Below are 22,042 nucleotides of genomic sequence, written 5' to 3'. Positions count from 1 at the left end.
AGAAAGATGGGCAAAAAGGTGTACACTTCTGCTACTTTGTCCATTACGGCTTTAAACTGTCAGTTTCATATGTTTAAATACCAGCAGTTTCTCTTGTCTGTCTTAAAACAAAAGCTTACTTCCATTTCTGCCTGTGCAGATAAGGAATTACATGACTTATTGCATGCCACTGAACAGGTTGGGAAGCATGGTTTACACTGTGGATTTGATGCCTTGGAGGCTTCTTGTAGAGCTGCGGCCTCTGGCCCAGTCATTAGAAGGCATGCATGACTAAAGGAACAACATTTACCTGAACAAGTAAAGGCTAAATTATTGGATGCTCCTGTTCAGCATAATGTTTTGTTTGGATCAAAAGCTGAAGAGGTGATTAAAAAGATGGAGGATAAGGCGAAATCCATGCAAACAGTTAAAGATTTCCTACAAGTACAGCCACCTAGATTTAGCAGGAATTGGCCTTCAAAAAATTGGTCCTTTCCCACTTCAGACAGGCCTTAGAGGGGTAGATTTAGACGTTCCAGAGGGAGGCCTCAAACACAAGCTGCTTATAGACCAAGACAGTGCACTGCTTCCACCCCTAGGGGAGGAGAGGACAGGTCACAATCTCAAAGGAAACAAACTCAATGACTCCCTCTGTTGGGCTACAGGAACTTCTTGCCTGGAAGCCCCTCTCGGAGGAAAACCCTCTTTTTTTTATCAAAATTGGACTCAAATAACCCAAGACAAATGGGTTTTGGATGTGGTTTTAAGAGGTTACAAATTCCATTTTCATACCATGCCAAGGCCAAGCGGATGGCCAGACCTTCCAAAACATCAATGGACGGAGGCCTTAAACCAGGTGGAAGCTCTTTTGGCTATGAATGCCATAGAACTGGTTCCTCTTTCAGAGATGGGAAAAGGTTTTTATTCAAGGCTCTTTCTAGTCCCAAGGAAGCAAAACTCATGGAGACCCATTCTGGATCTGTCGGTCTTGAACACCTTTCTAGAGATTCCAAAATTCAAGATGCTTACTCTACAGCAGCTACTTCCAGGGCTGTCCAAAAATGCTTGGATGGTAACTGGATTTAAAGGAGGCATATTTACACATTCCCATCAGGCAGGATCGCAGAAAATACCTCAGGTTCAAAGCCGGATCGAGGCACTTTCAATTCTCTGCGCTGCCCTTTGGATTGTCTACTGCGCCCAGGGTCTTCACCAAATGCCTGACTCCAGTAGTAGCTTACTGCAGACTCGAGGGAATTCAAATTTACCCTTATCTGGACGATTGTCTAATTCAGGCAGACAGCAAGGATGTCTTACTCCGGCATCTAGAATTTGTACAGAACCTCCTCAAGTTCCTGGGATTCTCTGTAAACATAAAAAAGTCAAATTTGACACCATCACAACAGATAACTTTTCTGGGTGCACTTCTAAACACCACAACCCAGATGGCATTTCTGACATCCGAAAAACAGTTACAGCTGGCTTCAACTTTCAGAACCTTGGCAACTTTAACTCATCTATCTGCAAGGAAATTCCTGCAGGCTTTGGGTTACATGGCCTCCTGCATCCTTCTCGTACCGTATGCAAGACTACACATGAGGAAAATACAGTGATACCTAAAAAGTGTATGGTCTCAGTATTGCCACAGTTTAGACATACTGATCTCCGTCCTTCCTTGCCTTCAAAAGGAATTTCTTTGGTGGTCCAGGGCATGTGCTCTAAACAAAGGGAAGCCCTTCCGTCTGCCTCCTGCCTCTCAGATTGTAACCACGGATGCCTCAGATTATGCTTGGGGAGCCCATTTTCAGGGCAATTGTTTGCAGGGCCTTTGGACAAAGGATCAGAAGCGCCTGCATATCAATTTAAAGGAAATGTTAGCCGTTCAGGAAGCTCTGTTGGCCTTCAGGAATCTTTTACAACCAGGACAATTGCTAATACAGGCAGACAACACCACAGTTATGTGGTACATAAACAAGCAAGGGGGATCTCATTCCTACCCCCTTTGCAGACTAGCCATGGATCTATGGAACACAGCTCTAGCTTGCAATCTGGATCTTCAAGCTCAGTTTCTACCAAGGAAACAAAACTTCCTGGCAGACAGTCTGAGCAGAAACCTTTCGGATCCACACGAGTGGATGCTGGACACCAAAATATACAGGATGATAACAGCAGTCTGGGGATGTCCTCACATAGACCTCTTTGCATCCCATCTCAATCATCAACTACAGACTTTTTGCACCAGGACTTTCCACAGAGAAGCTTGGAAAGTGGACACCCTGTCATTCAGTTGGAGGAACCTCTCGGGATATGCCTTTCCGCCTCTTCCTCTTCTTCCACGGGTTTTATTGAAGATAAAACAGGACAAGCCCAAGATGATAATCTTGCTGGCTCCAAATTGGCCCCGGCAGTTTTGGTATCCAACTCTAAAAAACCTATGCATGGAGCCCCCTTGGGTTTTACCTCAGTCTCCGAACCTTCTGTCCCAACATCAGGGTCAGGTTCTACACTCATGTCAGAACTCTCAGCCTGGCGGCCTAGTTAATCCAGGGCCTTTGATTTCTTCTTTACTGCCCAAGCAGGTTATGGATGTCATTTTAGAAGCCAGACGTCCTAGCACTAGAAAATCTTATGCAGGAAAATGGAAAAGATTTTGTTCATGGATGCAGGCTCAGGATTCTGATCCTCTTCTTCTTAACATTACTTTAATTTTACTTTACTTGACAGATCTCTTACATAAGGGTCTCTCTTTCTCTTCCATTAAGATACATGCCTCTGCTATTTCTGCTCATTATAATACAGACCCTCCCATCTTTTCCCACCAGCTCATGAGACAGTTTCTCAGAGGAGCTAAGAACTTAAGACCTCCTAGATCTCCTCCTATTCCTGCTTGGGATCTCAACTATGTTTTGGAAAAACTTACCTTGCCTCCTTTAGAGCCTGCTGCCTCTTCTGACATCAAGTTTTTATCTTGGAAGACAGCTATCCTGTTAGCCCTAACCTCTGCCAGGAGAGTTTCTGAGTTACAAGCTCTTATGGCTGTGGAACCTTCTATTATTTTTCATCAAGAACAGGGTATCTTTGAGGACTAATCCTACCTTCATGCCTAAGGTGGTTTCCAAAGTGGCTTTAAATCAAACTATACACTTGCCAACCTTTTTCCCCGCTCCTCAGAATAAATGGGAAAGGATCTTGTATTCCTTGGATGTACACAGACAGCTACGTTTTTACCTGAACAGAACCAAGGACATCAGAAAATCAGAACAATTGTTTGTTTCTTATGCTTCAAGTTCCCAAGGTAAAGCCATTTCAAAACCGACCATTTCTAACTGGATTGCTCGTGGAATCAGATTTTGTTATTCTCACCATGGAAAGCAAATCCCAGGGAGTATACGGACTCATTCCACCAGAGCTGCTGCCACTTCTGCAGCCTTCCTCAGGGGAGTTCCTACCAAGGACATTTTGGAAGCTGCAACTTGGAGTTCAGTGCATACATTTTCTAAGCACTACAATCTACCTCTCTACTCTAAGTCTAGGGCAGGCTTTGCCTCTGCAGTCTTGCAGGGCCTTTTAGCCGCCCCTTCCTTTTTATGACCACCTCCCTTTCTTACAGCTTTGGGATTCTACCCTACAGTCATGACTGCAACAGTGAAACACGATGAACATAGTGCAGTTGTGTACACCTACCATAAATGTAGATGTTCGAGTGTCTTCACTGTTGCAGTCTGGGTTTCCCTCCCTCCTGTCCCCTCGTATTTTTACTTTTGTGTATTTCCTTTTTTCACCATTCTTCTGAGGTGTATTTGCAGAGGTTATGGGACCTTTTTCATTTTGGGACTCCTGACATCTGGGGCAAGAAAAACTGGAGAAGATGGCGTCGGCTGTCAGCTTTGTACTCCTGGCGCTCTGACGTCAGGGAGCATGGTTGAACAGCCAATGCCGGACCCAGACTTTGGGATTCTGGCCGACCAAGGGCTTCCTGCTGGTAGGGGAGAACCCTACAGTCATGACTGCAACAGTGAAGACACTTGAACATCTACATTTATGGTAGGTGTACACAACTGTACTTTTTGCCCACTGTTGCACATGGATGGTCTCAAGCTTCGTGCAGTGCCACTAGCGTGGAGGTGTGGGTATCTTTGATAAATATGGATACTCCCCCTCCTTTTGTAGTTCGGTCTGAATTTTGGGGCCGGAAAGCATGGTATGAAGTATAGCCTGGTAGTGCTGGGGTGCACTCGGGAGCCTTGAACCAGGTTTCTGTTACTGCACAGATATTGATATTCTCCATACTGACAAGAGTCTCGAGTGCATGCATCTTGAGGTTTAGACTTCTGGCGTTGAGCAGCATTACCCTTAGTTTTTTTTTTTTCTTTGTGTTGTCTTTGGGGGTGGGTTTGTCTTTTGAGCCTTGCCTAAAAAAAGGCACTATGGGGGAGGCAAGAGCCTTGGTCAGTATTCGAAAACCCAGGGGTGACGGGTGCAAGCCGTCCCTAGCGAAGCAAAGTGGCTTGTCGAGCATGTCATCCCAGGCTGACAGACACTGGATCCCCTGTGAATGGCACCAATACTTTAGCCAATTGTTAAAATTGATCATTTTGTCTTTATACTGTGGCATCATTCTTGGTGAGGGTAAAATGCTACTCAAGGTCAGGGTCATACCGGCCTGGGCTACATGATCAAAGAGCTGCTGTACATCTTTTTTCATGTAGTCCAGGGAGGTACGTCTCAGGTCATTCACACCAGCATGGACAATGACGGAGTCATACTTGTACTTGCTTTGGAGTGACCCGAGTGCTTGTGTTATGTGGCGGATCCTGGCACCCGACAGGCAGCTTACAGTGACCTTTTCCTTGTTCAGCCTGGTGAGTGGGATGTCAGTGTGTCTGACAATAGAGTCACCTATTACAAGTGTATTAGGTGTGTTGTTTAGCCTTAAGGGCTGTGACTGTGTGGCACACTGACTTTGTGAGTTATGTGCTACGTGGATATTGTTTTGTGGTAGGTGTTGCTTGGATGTCTGCTTTGGAGGTCTCTGCTGCTTAGGCAAATTTTTATTTCGAGCCTCCGAGTATGTTTTTGTGTGTTTGTGTTTGGTTTGCTGATGCGATAGGTCTATGTGAGACTGGATTTGTGGTGTGTGTGGTTACCTTCTCCTCCTGACAGGCTGTGCCAGTACTGGGTTGAGAGAGCTTAGCCTCCAGTTTGGCTATATAGTTGCATCTCTCACATATATTTGAGCTTGGTGGGAGGAGGAGGGGGTGGCCTGTATACATAAGGCAGTTGTAACATTGGTTCATAGGTTGGTACTAGGCTATCGGGCCTAGGGCCTATACAAGCCTAGCCCTAACAATTCACTGGCTATTTCTTCCCACACTATTTACTTCCCTTTCTTTTGTTTTTTGGCACACTCAGTTGCTGCCTGATTTTCCCTCTGCTAAAACAGAGACATAATTTTAGATTCTCTCCATGTTTCAAAACTTTTACTAAGTTTGTATCTTGTGAGGTCAACAAGATGCGAGTGCAGTCCCACAATTGTAGATCTATACATGTAATCAATTTCAGCAAGGCCCATCTCTTCTTCGGAGATTCCCAGATTCACCAGCTGGACTGGAGAGTAAACTCGAAACTGACCTTTGGACATGCCTGAATAATATAGGGAACTACTTGTTGACTGATCAGAAAGAACCAATAGGGAGCAAGTGCTTTGAAGGAGTATAAGAGGATGTAATGCTTTAGTTTGTGTTTACCTATGAGATTACTTATATGAGCAAGTGCAGGGCTTTAGAATTAGATTAGAGTGCTTAATTTGAGATTTAGAGCAGTTCTAAGTGAAAAAGTGAAGAGTAGACTTTGTGTAGCCGGGAATAGTTGAAGCGGCACTACCTGACGCTGCTCTGTGCGCAAGACTGTGCTAAAAGAGGGTTGCAGGGTTTTAAGAGATAGAGATCAAGGAGTTTAGAATTGACCCAAAATGGCCAATAAAACTACAGCTTCTAGGCAGTAACCACTCCTACAGGGACAGGCAGGCTGTTCAGTGTTAACCACTGCCACTGGTGAACACAGAGACTTCCCTTTAGCCCAGGCAAGCACTGGCCTCCAAGAAACTTACAAACAGTTCAGAACAGCAGATCTGTAACTGAACTTTCTTAAATTTCAGAAAGAAACTAGCTTACTCTGGCGTTAAGGTACATGCTTCTGCCATCTCTGCTTGCCATTCCCTGTTCCCCACTGTATCTATTTTTATCCCCGTCTGAAGCTCTTCTTGAAAGAAATCATTTAATGCCCCCTAGGGGGGAACCTATTTCCTAACTGGGATCTCAACTGTGTGCTAGAAAACTCACCCTGCCTTCCTCTGGTCCACCTACACCTGCTCCTCTAAAGATGGGCACTTGGGAGACCACTTTTGTAATAGCATTCATTTCAGCTGTGTGGGTCTCTGAGCTGCAAGCCCTTACATGTAGAGCTTTTCACTGTCTTTCACAGGGATAGTGTAACCCTTAGAAATAATCCATCCTTCTTGCCCAAGGTAGTATAAGAACGTTTTCTCAAAACCAGGCTGTCCACCTTCTAGTATTTTTTTTTCTTAATCCACAGAACAAAGCAGACCAAATCCTGCATTATCTGGATGTGCACAGACAAATCTGGTACTGCCTAGGCAGGACAAAATCCCCAAATAGAGCAGAGCAATTGTTAGTGGCATTTGCAGAGGGAGAGAAAGGGCAGACCTTTCTCCAAACAGATCCTTTCCACATGGATAGCCAGTTGTATTAAGTTCTGTTCACAAACCATGGAAAATCTCTATCCGGTCAGGTCAAAGCCCATTCCACCAGGCACATAGCTACTACCATTGCCTTCCTCAAAGGAGTTTCTAGCCAGGCCATCCTAAAAGCTACCATTTGGAACTCAGTGCACACGTTCACTAAACACTACCATTTAGGCATTGCCTCCAGAGATGGAGCAGGGTTTGCTTCTGCCATCCTGCAAAACTTGCTTTTCCAGGAGCCACAAGATCATCTGCCACACAACCTGTAGCTTTGGGAGTCCCCCCAAGAATCAGTACTGAAACGCTTACTACAAACAACATAGTACAGTAATGCCATGCCTAACATATTTTTAGATCAGTGTTGCAGTACAAACTCCCACCCTCCAGCCCCTCTATCTGCTGACCTTTTTCCGCCTTGCTTGGGAGCAGGGGGAGAGGAGATTTCCTGTAGAGATAGCTGCATGTTTCATCATTATCCTCTCTTTTTCTTCTAATATCGGATTCATACATTCTCAACCTCAGACATCTGAGAAGGTTGGGCTGTCCTTTGGCATCAGACTGCTTTTCACTGCCTAGAAAGACCTGAAGAGGGAGCTGATAGACACCATTCTTTTACCCTGACATCCTGATGTCTGTCCGCTATGGATGATGCAAAGACTCTGGAAATTTGGTCAGTCACTGGCTTCTGCATGACAGAAAGATGCCAAAAATCAGTACTGAAATATTGATCTATTCTAACATCTACAGTTACAGCTGTACTATATCTTCTTCTGTTGTAAACTGGGATTATTGGATGCTTGCTTCCACATGCAGCTCCCTTGGAACATTTTTACATTTTAGTTGGAGGATTTCCATTGTTCATAGTTAGTGTTGCATTGCTGATTCTTGGGTCTTCCTGTCATGCAGAAGTCTGCTACTGGCCTAATTTCAAGATTCTTTATAGCATCCGTAGACGACTGGCATCTGGTCATCCAGTTATAAGAAAGGTATCTATCTGTGCCTCTTTCTAGTCATGCAGTCCATTGCACTTCATGTATGTTCAGTGTGCTTGCATTCACATCATTAGTTTGTGTTTCTAGAGAAACAACTTTTTTTCAGTCAGATAAATACCCTGTTGGAGAAATTTGTCTACTAGTGTAATGTTCAAAAAAAAGTCAGCATTTGCTTGACGCGTGGCGAAGCAAATCTTGTAAAAAGAGTTTCATTAAGTTTGTCTGTTCTGCTTGGGGTGTCAGCATGATGTCTCTAACTGCCCTGCTGCCCTGACTGTGCAAAATTCTCTGCAAACAAACTCAAGCTTGCCACCCATATCTTCTGCTTACTCACTAGTGTCGCAGTCCACTGCCACTGTAAGGCCTCCATAAACTGTGGCATCCGCTGGCATAATTTCAGAAAAAATGGAAAGACGAAAAGGCTAGTGGTCCTAATATCACTGAAAAAGCTCAAACCATAGGTGTTCAGTAGACCAACCTAGGTGAGTCGCCTTTGCAGCCCCCAGGTCTGGTTATTCCTAGACCCGAACCCTGTGGCGCAACCCCTTGGGAGGCTGCCATGGTTTCCGGCTTACCTGTGAATGCCACTACAGCTCACACGTTGGTCTGGTTAAGGTCGCTGGGCAGGTGTCTGTTTCTAGCTTCCATGCATTTGCTCTCAAGGGAGACTCCGTCTTCCTCAATTACTGAAGTTGCAACCAAAGTTGCAGTTGAACAGCTGCATCCACCATTCACCCCTTTAAAACACTCAACCAAACCAAAGCAAATCACTTAACTTTGCTTCGTCTCTACTTACACCCACTTCTCAGACGAAAGTCAAAACCTCCTTAAAATAGCACAGGAATTTATGGCCTTCATGAAATCTAGAGAGCCCACTTATCCTTCACCCTCAAACGTCCAACTATCTTAAAGGAGCAGGAAAGTAGCTTTTCAAGAAATGGAAGGTTTCTCTACTTCAAGGGCAGTAGGAATTGTCCTACTCTGGACATTTACCACCTGAAGCTTATTCAGATGCCACCCCCACCCCTCGGACTTCTCCTATGGGGATACCTAACATAGAGTGAAGGAGTCTCTGAGATGGGAAAGTAAGCAGTTCTCCCAGACCCTGATCCATTACATGGTACTACTAACCTTACCTTCACTCAAACTACTGGCTTGTGCCACCAGTACATGTTGTATTGGATATCTTTAAAGACATAGCCCTACACGCTGACTCTCCACCTCTGCTCCTAGGGGAACTATACAGGTTTTACAGAGTGCTTGAGTCTCACAAGCACCTCTACAAAAATTGGAAGGCTGAACTTTGTTTCCACGGAATCCACAAAAGGTGTACCTAAAGGACCTACAAGACATCCCTTACCAGCTAATGACAGGAAAAGCAGATTAGACAGATTTGATAAAGCCTATGCCTCTGGCACCCTGGCAATGAGTGCTTTAAATTGACTATTTTATGTGCTGAAGTACCTTGAATTTTTCCAAGGTAAAATGCTAGCCAAGGTAAACTCTTGTAGCTAGAACCTTATCTAAGGTTCATAGGTAGGTACTAGGCTATCTGCCCAAAGGCATTTATAAGCCTAGCCAGAATGTGTTGGCTTTCGCCGCCCCCTTAGATTAGTTTCCTAAGCCTCTGTCCAGCAGAGCCACTGAAGTGATCCCCGGGGTAAACTTTCCGTTTCCCATCCACTCGTCAAGGTTTCTCTTGGAGTGCTAGCGAGGAGCTCTGCCTAATGTAGATTGGAATCTTGTTCCAAAGCATGGGAAGTCTCTGGGACAGGAATCTATCCCTCCAGCACGTCCTATTTATTGTTGTGGTGAGGTTTAGATCTTTAGAGCGTGTGGCTGGAGCCGATAAGGTTTTCTTTAGGTGGAGCATGTCCAGGTTGGACATGGCGTTATATGTCAGGCAGAGATCACTTCTGAGCAGACGTTATGCAACCGAGTATGGCTGGAGTTTCTTCAGTCAAGTTGCATAGGGCATCTGTTTGAGGCCAGTGAGCCTCTTAGTGAGGTACTTCTGTGGTCTTTCCAGCTGTTGCAGGTGTCTTGTAAGGTATATCCCAAACTGGGCATTGTACTCTATGATGGGTCTGATGAGTAAAGGGGCACAATGACCTCTTTTGATCTAGATGCAAACCCTTTTGTGATATGTGGGCCACATAGGATTTTCTTACCACTTTGGCAATGTTGTTATCAAAGGAGAGATTACGATCTACTTGGGTCCCTAGATCCCTTATTACGTTTTCCGTATTTAGGGGACTACCACCTATGTGGTAGTTTGTGGGTACTTTATTTCCAAAGGGAATAACTACGCACTTTTTGGCATTTAGCTTGAGGCCATGATTTTGACACCAGGTATCCGTCTCAGTGAGACCCTTTTGGAGGATGTCTGTGTCAGCCAGTGAGTCAATTATAGCCCCTAATTTGCAGTCGTCTGCGAACTTGGTCAACCATAGTTCTCCTGTGCTTGTCTGTACCTCTGAGAAGTATATGCCGAACAGGAGGGGTCCTAGGACTGAGCCCTGGGGAAAGCCACTTGTAACCGGTTTAGAGTCAGACCTAGCTCCCGCAACTCTCACCATGTGGGTTCTGTCCGTGATCCAATTGACAACCTATCTTGTGACCTAGGGGTGTATGTTCAGGCTGGTGAGCTTGTCTATAATACCAGAATGGGGAATGGTGTTGAAGGCCTTTGCGAGGTCTAGGTAGGCTGTGTGTACCACCTTTCCCTCATCTATAGCTTTGGAAACTGTCTCAAAGGAGTCCACCAGGTTTAGGAGACATGATCTGCCCTTAACAAAGCCGAACTGGGTAGGGTCCAGTGTTTGGAGGTTCCCAATGTCTTTGTTAATGAGCTCCATGATGATGCGCTCCATGGCCTTGCAGACCAAGCTAGTCAGGCTTATAGGGTGATAGTTCCCGGGGTCTGTTGTGGCTCCACCTTTGTGGAGCGGAATAACAGTTGCTGTGCACCACTCTATCTATGTAGCCTGTGGAGAGGCTGAGTTTGATCAGTGTGTTTAGGTGAGGGATTAATTTGTCTTTGAGCTCATGTAGGACGCAGCCTGGGACACCGTCTGGTCTCATTGATGCTTTTTTTGGCTTTGGAGAGGGTTATTTTAACCTGAGTGTCTGTGATTTCAGGGGCTGTACATTCTTCTGGTATGGTTATGGGCCCTTTTGGAGGTGAGACAGGGGTGAAGTTTGCACTGAACCTGTCTGCCAGAATGTTGGCAATATCACTTGGTTCAGTGTATTTTGTGCCTTTCTGCACTAACTCTGAGCAGATATGAGCATTGCCACTTAAATTCTTGACATAGCTAAAGAATGCATTATGGTTATCTTTGGAGTCCTTGGCAAGTTTTCTTTCAAAGCTTGCCTTAGACGATTTTATGAGGGATCGTAGGTTCTTGCTGGTACTGATCAGGGATGTCTTACCTTCTTGGGATTTACTCTCTTCTGTACTATTTTCCTCCTCCTGTTGTATAGCTTGTTTATAGCAGGGGTCCACCAGACTAGTTTCCTTTTCTTGGAGGAGTGAGTCTTGATTTTGCTTGGGATAGCATGATCCATGCATTCTTGTAGGTGCCCGTAGAATGCATTAGTAAAGGATTTTGCAGCTTGGACAGCATTATCCTTTAGCATGGGGGCTTTGAAACTTTCCACCTCCGTCTTAAGTAACATGAAGTTTGCTTTTGAAAATTTTTTCATGGTGGTTTCCTTGTTCGGGGGTGGGGGCGGAATGTGGATATCCAAAGTGTTGTTTATGATCAGATCTAACCAGCGAGGGGTTGACCTCCGTTGTGGAACACCGGTCGCCCATTTTGGTGATGACCAGGCCAGTATGTTGTCACCTCTGGTGGGAGTGTTGACCAGTTGTTCCAGGGCATTTGAGTTTATAAATTCTAGGAAATGTTGGGCAAGGGAGTTGGTACTTGAGTAGTTCTCCCAGTTAATGTTTGGGTAGTTGAAATCACCCAATATTAGGGTGTTTGGTAGGACCTTTATGTTACCCAGTGTTTCCAGAAATGCGGAATGGGGGTCCTGGGACATGGGTGATCTGTAGCAAGCTACAATTTGAATTGCAGTTTTGCCCATTTAGTTGCACGTGGATAATCTCTGAAGCATCGTGCTGTGCCACTAACCTGGAGGTGTGTGTGTATCCTTGATGAATATGGATACTCCCCCGCGTTTTGTATTTCGGTCTGGGCTCTGTGGCTGAAATGTATGGTATGAGTTGTAGCCTGGTAGTGCTAGGGTGCTCTGTGGAGCTTTAAACCAGGTTTCTGTTACTGCACATATATCGATTTTTCTCCATACTGAGTAGTGCCTCGAGTGCATGCATTTTGAGGTTTAGACTTCTTGCATTGAGTAGTATTACCTTACTTGTGCTATTTACGGCAATGGGTTTGTCTTTTGAGCCTTGCCTAAAATAGGCAATATGGGGGTGGCAAGAGCCTTGGCCAGTATTTGAAAGCCTAAGGGTGACAGGTGCAAGCAGTGTGGCTTGTCGAGCATGTCATCCCAGGCAGACAGACCCTGGATCCCCTTTGAATGACACCAGAAACGTAGCCAATAGTTGAAATTGATAATTTTTTCTTTATACCGTGGCATTATTCTTGTCGAGGGCAGGATGCTGCTCAGGGTCAGGGTCATACCGGCCTGGGCTATGTAATCAGTGAGCTCTTCCATGATTCTTCATGTAGTACAGGGAGGTACGGCTCAGGTCATTCACACCAATATGGACAATGACAGAGTCATATTTGTACTTGTTCTGGAGTGACCCGAGTGCTTGTGTTATGTGGTGGATCCTGGCACCCAACAGGCAGCTAACAGTAACCTTCTCCTTATTCAGCCTAGTGAGTGGGACGTCAGTGTGCCTGACTATAGAGTCACCTATTACTAGTATGTTGGGTATGTTATTTTGCCTTGAGGGCTGTGATTGCGTGGCACACTGGTTTTGTGAAATATGTGCTTCATGGTTTGTGTTGGGGGATGGAGGTTGCTTGGATGTCTGCTTTGGAGGGCTCTGTTGCTTTTGCAGATTTTTATTTAGATCCTCAGAGTAGGTTTTCATGTATTTACTTGTGTTTTTTTACCGGTGCTGGTTTAATGAGTCTGTGTGAGACTGGTGGTGTGATGCCAGTATTTCCCTTCTCCTCTTGACTATCTGATCCAGTCATGGGTCGAGAGAGATTAGCCTCCAGTTTGGCTGTATAATTGCATCTCTCACATGTAGTAGTGTTTGGTGGTAGGAGTAGTGGGTTGTCTGTGTACATGAGGCAGTTGTTACATTGCCTCAAAATGCCCATAAAAATCTATGATAGCCAGAAAAGCCTTACAAATCTCCAGACACTCCCCAAAATGCGGCTGCGATACCTTAGATGTTTTTTGCTGAACAGCTGCCACAGGTTCTGTCATCTCCAGACATGCATGGCTCGAGACCCAGCCCCTGTCAGATCAGGTAGAGGCTGTACTACTGAATGCTGCATTGGACAAGAAATTATGTTTTGGTCCTCAAGCTGCACACATTTTTGATATACTGGACAAAAAAGAAGGCAAATTAAAACTGTGAAAGAATTTTACCTTTCTCTGACCCCGAGGTACAGTAAGAATTACCCTTCAAAACTTTGGCATTTTCTACCCAGAGAAGGCAAGAGGAGGCTTCCCCATGATAAATGACCACGATGATGTAGGAGATGTTGAACAGAACGATCTCAAAGGGCAGGGGGTGCCAAAGAACCCACCCTCCCTCACCTCTTCCCCTCCAAACCTCTGGCAGAAGACTACTCTACTACCAGTGGTCTTCCAGTATGCCTCCGTGGTCACCATAGACCTAAAGGATGCTTGCCTCCGTGTTCCCATAGCAGGCAGTCAAAGTACCTACAGTTTGTAGCAACAGGCTCCCACTTCCAATTCTGTGCTTTACCATTTGTGTTGTGTACTGCTCTGAGTAATCACAAAATGCCTAGCTCATCTTGTTACTCATTGCAGAACTCTAATGGTTTACTTTTACCCATACTTAGGTGACTGTTTCACTCAGGTAAGATCTACTTCAGAAACTCTAGATGCCTTATAGGTCACAGTAGACTGTTTTCAGGAGGTAGGGCTCATCTTAAATCTTCAGAAATCCCAAACTCTCCCTCAAACAAGAATCCTTTCCCCAGCAGCCCTCATAGACTCAGTTCAACAGAAAGCCTTTCTTTCCCAAAACAGTATTGCTTTCTTGACTCTCTGCTTCCAAAGCAGCTCCTCACTACAAGAGAATTCCTGAAGATACTGGGGTGTGTGGCATCATGCATTCTCATAATCCCGTTTGCAAAGTTCCATGTCTGAAAAAGGAACTCCTCTGGTGGAAGAGCACCATACAAAGGAGTCCAGAGGCAAATTTCACTTAGCCAGAAGCAGACAAGACCATTACCACTGACAAATCAGACACAGCTTGGGGAGCCTACTTAGGTCCCCTGAAGGCACTGGGGCATTTGATTCTCACAGTAGAGGAAGTTACATATAAATCAGCAGGAGTTGCTAGTGTACCTGGCCATAACAGCCTTTCAGCAGAGCTGAAGCCCAGGGACTCTGCAAAGCTGGACAGATAAACACCATGGTTATGTGGTACATAAACAAGGGGTAGCTTTGTCTTATCCTGTATGCAGCCTTGCCAGGAAAATGTGGATGCTGGCTCAACAGATAAGGTTGACCATCATAGCCTCATACATTCCAGGCCAGAGGAATTTCGTAGCAGATTCTCTATGTAGGGAACTTCTAGACCCCAGTGAGTGAATGTTGAAAAGAGAGATTGTTTTGGATCTGTCTATACACTGGGGAGGTCCCCTCAGTAGACCTGTTTGCATTTCTCCTCAACAAGAACCTACAGAAGTTATTTTCCAGAACATAATAGGTGCGTGGCAAATAGATGCAGTTTCCTTCAAATGGACAAAACTGGTTCCTGTATGCATTCCTGCACTTACCCGATCCCCAAGGTTTAAAAATCTGGGTGGACAGACCCAGAATGATCCTAGAGGCCCCCTTCTGGTCAAGAGAACACTGGGTATCTCTTCTTCCAACTCTTAACAGAGAGAGATTCCACACCCTGCTGCAGGATGTAGAGCTCCTCAGCCAAGTCAAGGGGGTCCATCTTCCAACCCCACCTATCGCTCAAGTTAACTGCCTGGGGGATTGGGTTTTGACACCTAACATTACACTCTTTCCCAAGGATGTGCTCTGCATTGTAAGTGAAGCAAGAAAGCTGAATACCAGGAAATCATATCTGGTAAAATGGAAAAGATTTTCCATTTGGTGTCACAGAAGTGACACTAACCCTGCTCAGACACGCATCATCTCAGTATTGCACTACTCGTCAGGCCTTTTTAGACTAGAACTTTCCTATTCCAGCATTAAGTTTCATGTGTCTGCGATATCGGTTGCTTGCATAGTGCTCCTCCTGTCTTCTCACACTCCTTCATGAAGCTTTCCTAAAAAAGGGTGATTCACTTGAGACTACTTAGAAGGAACCCTATTCTGGCATGGACTCTAAATTGTGTTAGAAAAGCTAACCTTGCCCTGCTTTGAACCTGCTGCCACTGCCTCTCTAAAGATGCTCACTTTGAAGACCACTACGAGAGTTTCTGAGCTACAAGCCCTCATGTGTAAAGAACCTTTCACTGTCTTCCAAAGGGATCAGGCAACACTCTGAATAAACCTATTCTTTATGCTTAAGGTGGTATCAAAACCTATCTTAAACCAGGCTGTCAAGCTACTAGTCCTCTACCCAGATCCACAGGATAGATTTGAGCAATTGCTGATGGCTTTTGTAGGGGGTAAACAGGGTAAGCCCGTCTCCAAACAAACCCTTTCTAAATGAGTAGCTAACTGCATTGTGTTGTTACTCATACCATGGAAATGATTTACCTGGACATATTAAAGCCCACTCCACCAGACCTAGGACGGCTACCACAATGAATGGAGTTTCCCACCCAGTCCATCCTAGAGGCAGCCACCTGGAACTCAGTACACACTTTTACAAAGCATTATAAACCTAGGCAATGTCTCCAGGGCCAAAGCAGGATTTGCTTCTGACATCCTGCAAAATTTCCTGAGGTCATACTGATGACCTTCATCTCAACTTTTAACCTTGGGAGTCCTCTCAGGAATTAGTACTGCAACACTGACTACGAAGAAAATTGTACAGTTATGTCTCCTTTACCATAATTGTAGATGTTCAAATAGTTCAGTGTTTCAGTACATTCCAATCCCTCTATTTGCTAACCACTTGCTCCCCTTTGCTGGATACAGGGGGTAGAGGAGTTTTCAAGCAGATGGTCCTTTTATCACCATCATATCCTCTCTGCCTGCTGTGTTTCTTCCTCTGCCTTACTTAAATTCATACACCTGGGGAGGTTATGCTGTCCTCAGGCATTCGACTGCACATTCACTGCTTAGAAAGACCTGAAAATGGCAGCTAGGAATGATGTGGACTGAGGAAATCGGGCTGGTCACAGGCTTATGTATGGCAGGAAGACCCAGGAGTCGGTATTGCAACATTGATCTACTGAAATATCTGCAGTTATGGTAAGTGGGGCACAACTGTACTACTTTAGTTTTCTACCCTCCCATCATTCCTTTTTACAGTATTCAGAGTATTAAATGCTCAGCATTTGTATTCACTTTAAGGTATGAACTTTTTAAGGGTTTCCCTGATTGAATGGTTGGCCCCATCTTGCCTTCAGTTACTTTTTAGTGTGTACAGATGGCACAAAATACTTTAATTTTGCATAACTTTACTTTGGGTTGTGTTAAGTATGAACCAGACCATGACAGAATTTAAGTTCCAGCTTTGCAAGGCTCTGATCTGAACTTTTATGGGCTTGAGCTGTTTTGTCCGTAAAGCCCTGCACTCCACTGTCATCTTCTTGGTATTTGCTGATCACTGTATTTGCATTGGATCTCAAACCACCCTATGGTTTGTTTGCTCTTTTGGGTTATGAATTCTGCTCTCTTATATTGGATGATTACCCACCAACATGTTTGACATCAGTAATAATTTCCGTCTAGTTTAGAGAGAAATTTCCATTTTTTTTTTTAACTTGTTAGCTAGCTTTGGTAGTTCTCCTTCCCTAGATCACAGTCTGTTCATATTTTACGTTATGCTGCTGCTTGCAGTGACCGAGCTAGTATTTATCACATCAGTACTGGTTGCTGTCGTCTGTTGTTACACTGCTTAGTGCTTCAGTATTTACTCTTTGTAGCTTCTATAGTTATTTCCTTTAGGAATAGTAACTTTACTGTGTCAGAGTTTCTGGCTGTTAAGATTTGCTGTCCTTCAAGGATGCATCTGCAGTCATCACATATGGGTTGCCCTGCCTCAGGCAGCCCTTCGGTCGGCCGGATTCCAAAGTCTGGGTCCGGCGTCGGCTGATGTCGCCCTTTCCCCGATGTCAGAGTGCCTGGGGTATAAAAGCGTCAGCCGACGCCATCTTACCCAGTCTTTCTTGCCGCGTGGTGCCCGAAGCAGAAGCAGTTCGCAAGTGCCAGTCGGCCAGCTCCTGTATTTCAGCTAAACCGAAGACTTCAAAAGCTAAGTACCCCGTTGGGGATTCTTTCTTGCCTCAGCCGATGTCAGATAAAAGTAATAATTGCTTAACTTGTGGGAAACAAATACCTCATAAGGATTTCCACTCTTACTGCCTCCCCCGCCTAGGCCCAGACCACGACGTATTTCTTCTGTACTTTAAAGCTTTTTTTCAGCAGATGTTCTCATAGTGGTTGAGTGCTTAGTACCCTAAAGCTTAACTTCATTATAGTTGCTGCTTTTTCAGCAAATGTTAGCTGGTTTATAATACGGAGAAAGGTGTGTAGCATATTTACCTCTTGCAGTGGAGTTTAGTCATAACATGTATAACCTGCTGGGGCACAATTTTCCTTCAGGTAAATTGTGATGTTTGTTGCAGATTTGACAAACCTATTCTGATTGTTTTTGGCCTTAGCTTGTTCATTTGACCAGTCTCAGTATGCCCTGACAGTATCCCAGGATGTCTCCTAAATGGCTTGAAATGCAACCTATCAGGACCATTTGAGTCGAGGTTCAACTGTATAGCCTCAAAACAGTCTTTGTACCATAGGGAATGTAGGACTGCAATGATTTATCCCACTTCACAAGGGTAGACCATCAACCAAGCCCTGAAACTACAGACATATCTGTCTGTTTCCATGGCTGTGCATATTACACTAATCATCATGGAAATGATCAAAGACCTAAGCAACCTTCAAACACTGGACCCATCCAAGTTTGGCTTTTGGTTGAGTTTATTAAACCTGGTGGACTTCTTTGAGAAGGTCACCAAGACAATGGATGAGGGAAAAATTTACATACAATCTACCCAGACCTGGAGGTTTTGATGCAATACCCCACTCTGGTATAGTTGATAAACTCAGTGAAGTGGCTCACAGACATCATCCAGAAAGTCAGGATTAGTGATATCACCACCACTAAGAGACCAGTCACCATTGGGATACCTCAAGGCTCCATGCTGGGACTGTTTGTGTTTGGTGTCTATTTCTCAGAGGCAAAGGCTAATGGGCTAATGTCAAGGGCCTTTGTCTGACCAAGGTTGCAGTTGACTCCAAATTGGGAGCTCTTATAGATTCCCTCCATTACACCGCCGTGCAAGATATTTGTGTAACAAATGACTGATGCCAAATTCACAGATTAAAACTCAGTGCTAAGAAATGCATTATAGGACTTGTGCCATAATGAGTGCCGTTATGGCTGTGATACCTGGTTGTTAAGGTGTGCAGAAAATATAAAAATTCTCGCAGTTTAAATGGTATGTGAACAACAATTAATGTCTGTTTAGCAACATTAAACAGAGATGTGATATTAATGTACTTGTGCTGCCCATCATGTAAGCTTTAAGATGAAATCTTTTGATAGCTTGTATGTAGCATGATTTTGAAATTAACAAATACAAATAGACTATATTAAATGCCTAGAGGCATCAGTAGCATGCAACTTCAAAACACCTGAAGGTGTCACTAGGCTATAATGAGTTAAGCAGTGTAGTAGTAGCATTCAGTTACTTTTCAGAGTATTTCTTTCAGAGTGGTTGAACCTGCTCTTCTAGTTCCACAAGTTAAGCTTGATGGCACTTCAGCTGGAATTATTGTTTTGTTTTGTTTTGTTTTTTGTTATGTTTGTCCTTTTTAATGTTCCGGTACATTTTCCTCTAGGGTGATGCTCCAAACAAGTGGAGGACTGAAGACTTCTTAATGTTTAAAAATGGTTCAATGTGGCGTCCTCCACCTTTAAATCCATATATGATAGGTGTGCAAGAGGAAAAGAAAACAGAGTCACCACCACCACCACCTACTCCACCTCCTCCAGTACAAACTTTAAAAAAGGGTCAACTTAAAGAAGAGTAAGTATTGACAATGAGTTGTCATTTTTTCCAGTTTTTTCCTTTGCCTCCATTTACATGTAACCTAAGGGTACGAGTCTGACAATATATTACAGCTGGCATATTTCTAGCTGCAGCGCTGCTTTGCCAGTATTAATTGGCTGTCTGGAGTGCCTAGTTTCTGAACATAGGAGATGACATGGTCATCCTTATTACATGAAGGAAAACAAAAAAAAAACTTTAGTGTCAATGCCAGGCAGCTCCTGTAGATATTATAGCTTGCCAGAATTTGCATTTAGGGCCTTCAGCTCCTGATTTACAATAGCAGTAAGCAACTTAACTTATTGTGTCCCCACAGTAACTGTTGCCAACATATCCTGATGTCTTTATAGCTTTATATCAGTTATCAGAGTACTTCAGTATACATGTATGCTGAGCAGCTGCTTTGGCCCTATTAAGTTAGGCATAGCTGAAGGCAAGTCTACTTGCAAATTGCATTGGATTTTTCTTGTCTATGTAAGTTTTGATGACCTGGTCTACTTTACTGAGCAAAGTGGCATAAGATTATTTACATGGAAACCTACTGCCACAGCCATTGTGGCTGTAAGATATAAATGCTTAAGTGACACTGCAAACCAATAATGTGCTTGGAAAGTTTAGAACTTCGTGAAGTTTCATTTTGCACACAAGTTTTCTAAGAGTAGTAAGTAGTTTGTTTTTGATTACAATAATATGCATGCTAGCAGGTTTATTTCCAAGATGATACAAATTTGACATTGTAGCTGTCACTGCCACAGACTAGCGTGATGGTGAAGAAAGAAAAAGTTGAAAACAAAGAATAGAGATTAGCAGGACTCTGTATGTTAGATGGTCTCTAGGTGTCTGCTTTGTTTTCCTCCACTTTTGAGCAATGGATTGATCTTGAGATTGTTTACTTATGGTTGAAAATGTTCAATTTGATATATTTTTATTTTTTTTTTAGAATGGGAGAAATGAGGATTGCATTATCTTTATACTAGTGGAAGTTAATAAGTTTCATGATGACCAATTATCCTTTACTTTAGGTAGCATTTTTTTACGTTTGTTAATGTGTTCAGTGTGAAAATAAATTCTTGATCCCTGTCTTGTTGGGATTGTATACTTTGTATCTGAATTCTGTTGACTTGAATAATGTGGTTATATTCGAATTAAACACTACCCATCTGCAGAGACTCTGACTAAGGCTCATAACTTGATTAATGTTGGTATAAATGACACCAACCAACAGTATATTAATAAATTTTGTGCTTTTGTTTTATTCAGTTATAAAACGTTATCAGAGTAAATACAATTTAAAACATTAAGCTTAAATAAAAGAAATTAAAAGCCTGTCACTGGCAAGCCTTTTATTTAATCCAGTTATCATTTTTAAAAATGTACTAGGAAATCTCTCTACAATCAGTCACAAGTTATACTGGTTGCACCAATCATTTGAATGCAGAAACATCAAGAAGTCAATTTTGGACCAATCATTGTTTATCCAATCAGCATTTCATATTCCATACCAGAAACTGGTTTACGATCTGTTGTCACTGGCTCTCTTGTCTACACTAGTCATTTTGGCTTAATAAAAGTAGGAAACCACATTACCACCTGTCAGTGTTCCGCAAAGCTTAACCTACCTTTTAAATTTTAAAGGGTTATCTCTCTGTTTAACCAGTAGAGGTTCTTGACATTATAGTAAGCATGCATTCATAAACCAGCTTAAGTAAACATAATGTATAATGTACACTAATGTCCAATATGTTCTAGGGCATAATTACAAATGTAAAATATAAAAATATATGCGTGCACATGTTTAACTTGTTTTATCTTTCTAATGTTTTTAATTTTAAAAGGTGACTAATAGAAAGGTGATAATTTTAAACCAGGCCAGGTATTTGCATTTAAATAAAGTTGCCAGTATAGTTCACGTTCTTCGAGTAATAGTGGCCAAGGGCCTCCACTTTGATTTACATGTAGTTTCTCAGTGATAAAGAATTTAAACTGGTAATCTGGAAACTCAAATAATATGTTTGGCTAGGGCATTACTTTCTTCTTTGTGATATAACTTAATGTGTTCATGTATTCGTTCCTTAATTGTGTTCATTTTTTCCAATATAAAAACCTGAACAGTGACATCCAAGTTAATTTGTCTGTATACCAATTTCTCTTCTTCACTACTGGCTATAATTTCTCATATTTAACATTCTTCTACCCACTACCATTCATTGATATAATAATTACCTTATTAAATCTAAACTATCTGTAATATTCTTTAAGATTATACAAGTTGTGAATTTCATTGTCTTACTACTTACTTTGCTATACCTAGATTTTTCTTTCTTTGTATACAAATTATCATGTATAACATTATGTATTCTTTGTGGAGCTTTTCTCCCTGGGCCTCTGCTGAAAATGGGTCCTCAGCCCAGTCTAACTTTCCCAATAAACAAATGTAAACTAAAATAAATAAAATGCATTCCCTTTATTTAGTGGAGTATTTTCAGTCCCTCCTGAATAGAAAGGTCTAGTAAAGCTGGTCCTGTATCAGCTCTTTTTCTTGGAAGACTAAAGTTTTCTTTCCCAAGAACAATGATAGGAATTGTATTCTAGGCTTTTCCTGGTGCCAAAGTATGATAGCTGTTGGAAACCTAATCTGGGCCTTTCCAGGCTGAAGAAATGTTTTCTTGACCCCTTTTGCATGCCTTTAGTAGCTCAGCTACAGCATTTTGCCTCGAGTGTCTCTAGTACTATCCCCCCCCAGGGCCAGGACTGTATCATCAGGAGGTTGGGAAGGGGAAGTGATGGGGAGCAGCCAGTAACATAGCTTATGCCGTACTGCACGTCAGTGAAATTTTGTGCCCTACTTCGGCAATACTACTGATGTCATATGC

The 22,042-nt window shown here is 43.2% G+C and overlaps 1 protein-coding gene across 1 annotated transcript in view; it reads left to right on the top strand.

Annotated features, from left to right (window-relative positions):
• The window catches only part of LOC122789862 (U2 snRNP-associated SURP motif-containing protein-like), a 1,539,784-nt gene that overhangs the window by 849,006 nt on the left and 668,736 nt on the right, over positions 1–22,042 (top strand). The window contains exon 14 of the mRNA XM_044057296.1: positions 18,961–19,148. Coding sequence (XP_043913231.1) covers positions 18,961–19,148 — 188 coding nt within the window. The remainder of the gene's footprint in view (positions 1–18,960; positions 19,149–22,042) is intronic.

This window comes from Protopterus annectens, chromosome 15.part0, assembly GCF_019279795.1.
Source record: "Protopterus annectens isolate FY-2018-M chromosome 15.part0, PAN1.0, whole genome shotgun sequence".
Lineage (NCBI taxonomy): Eukaryota > Metazoa > Chordata > Ceratodontiformes > Protopteridae > Protopterus > Protopterus annectens.
The sequence above is the reverse complement of the archived record's forward strand: the minus strand, read 5'-3'. Positions and strand labels throughout refer to the sequence as shown.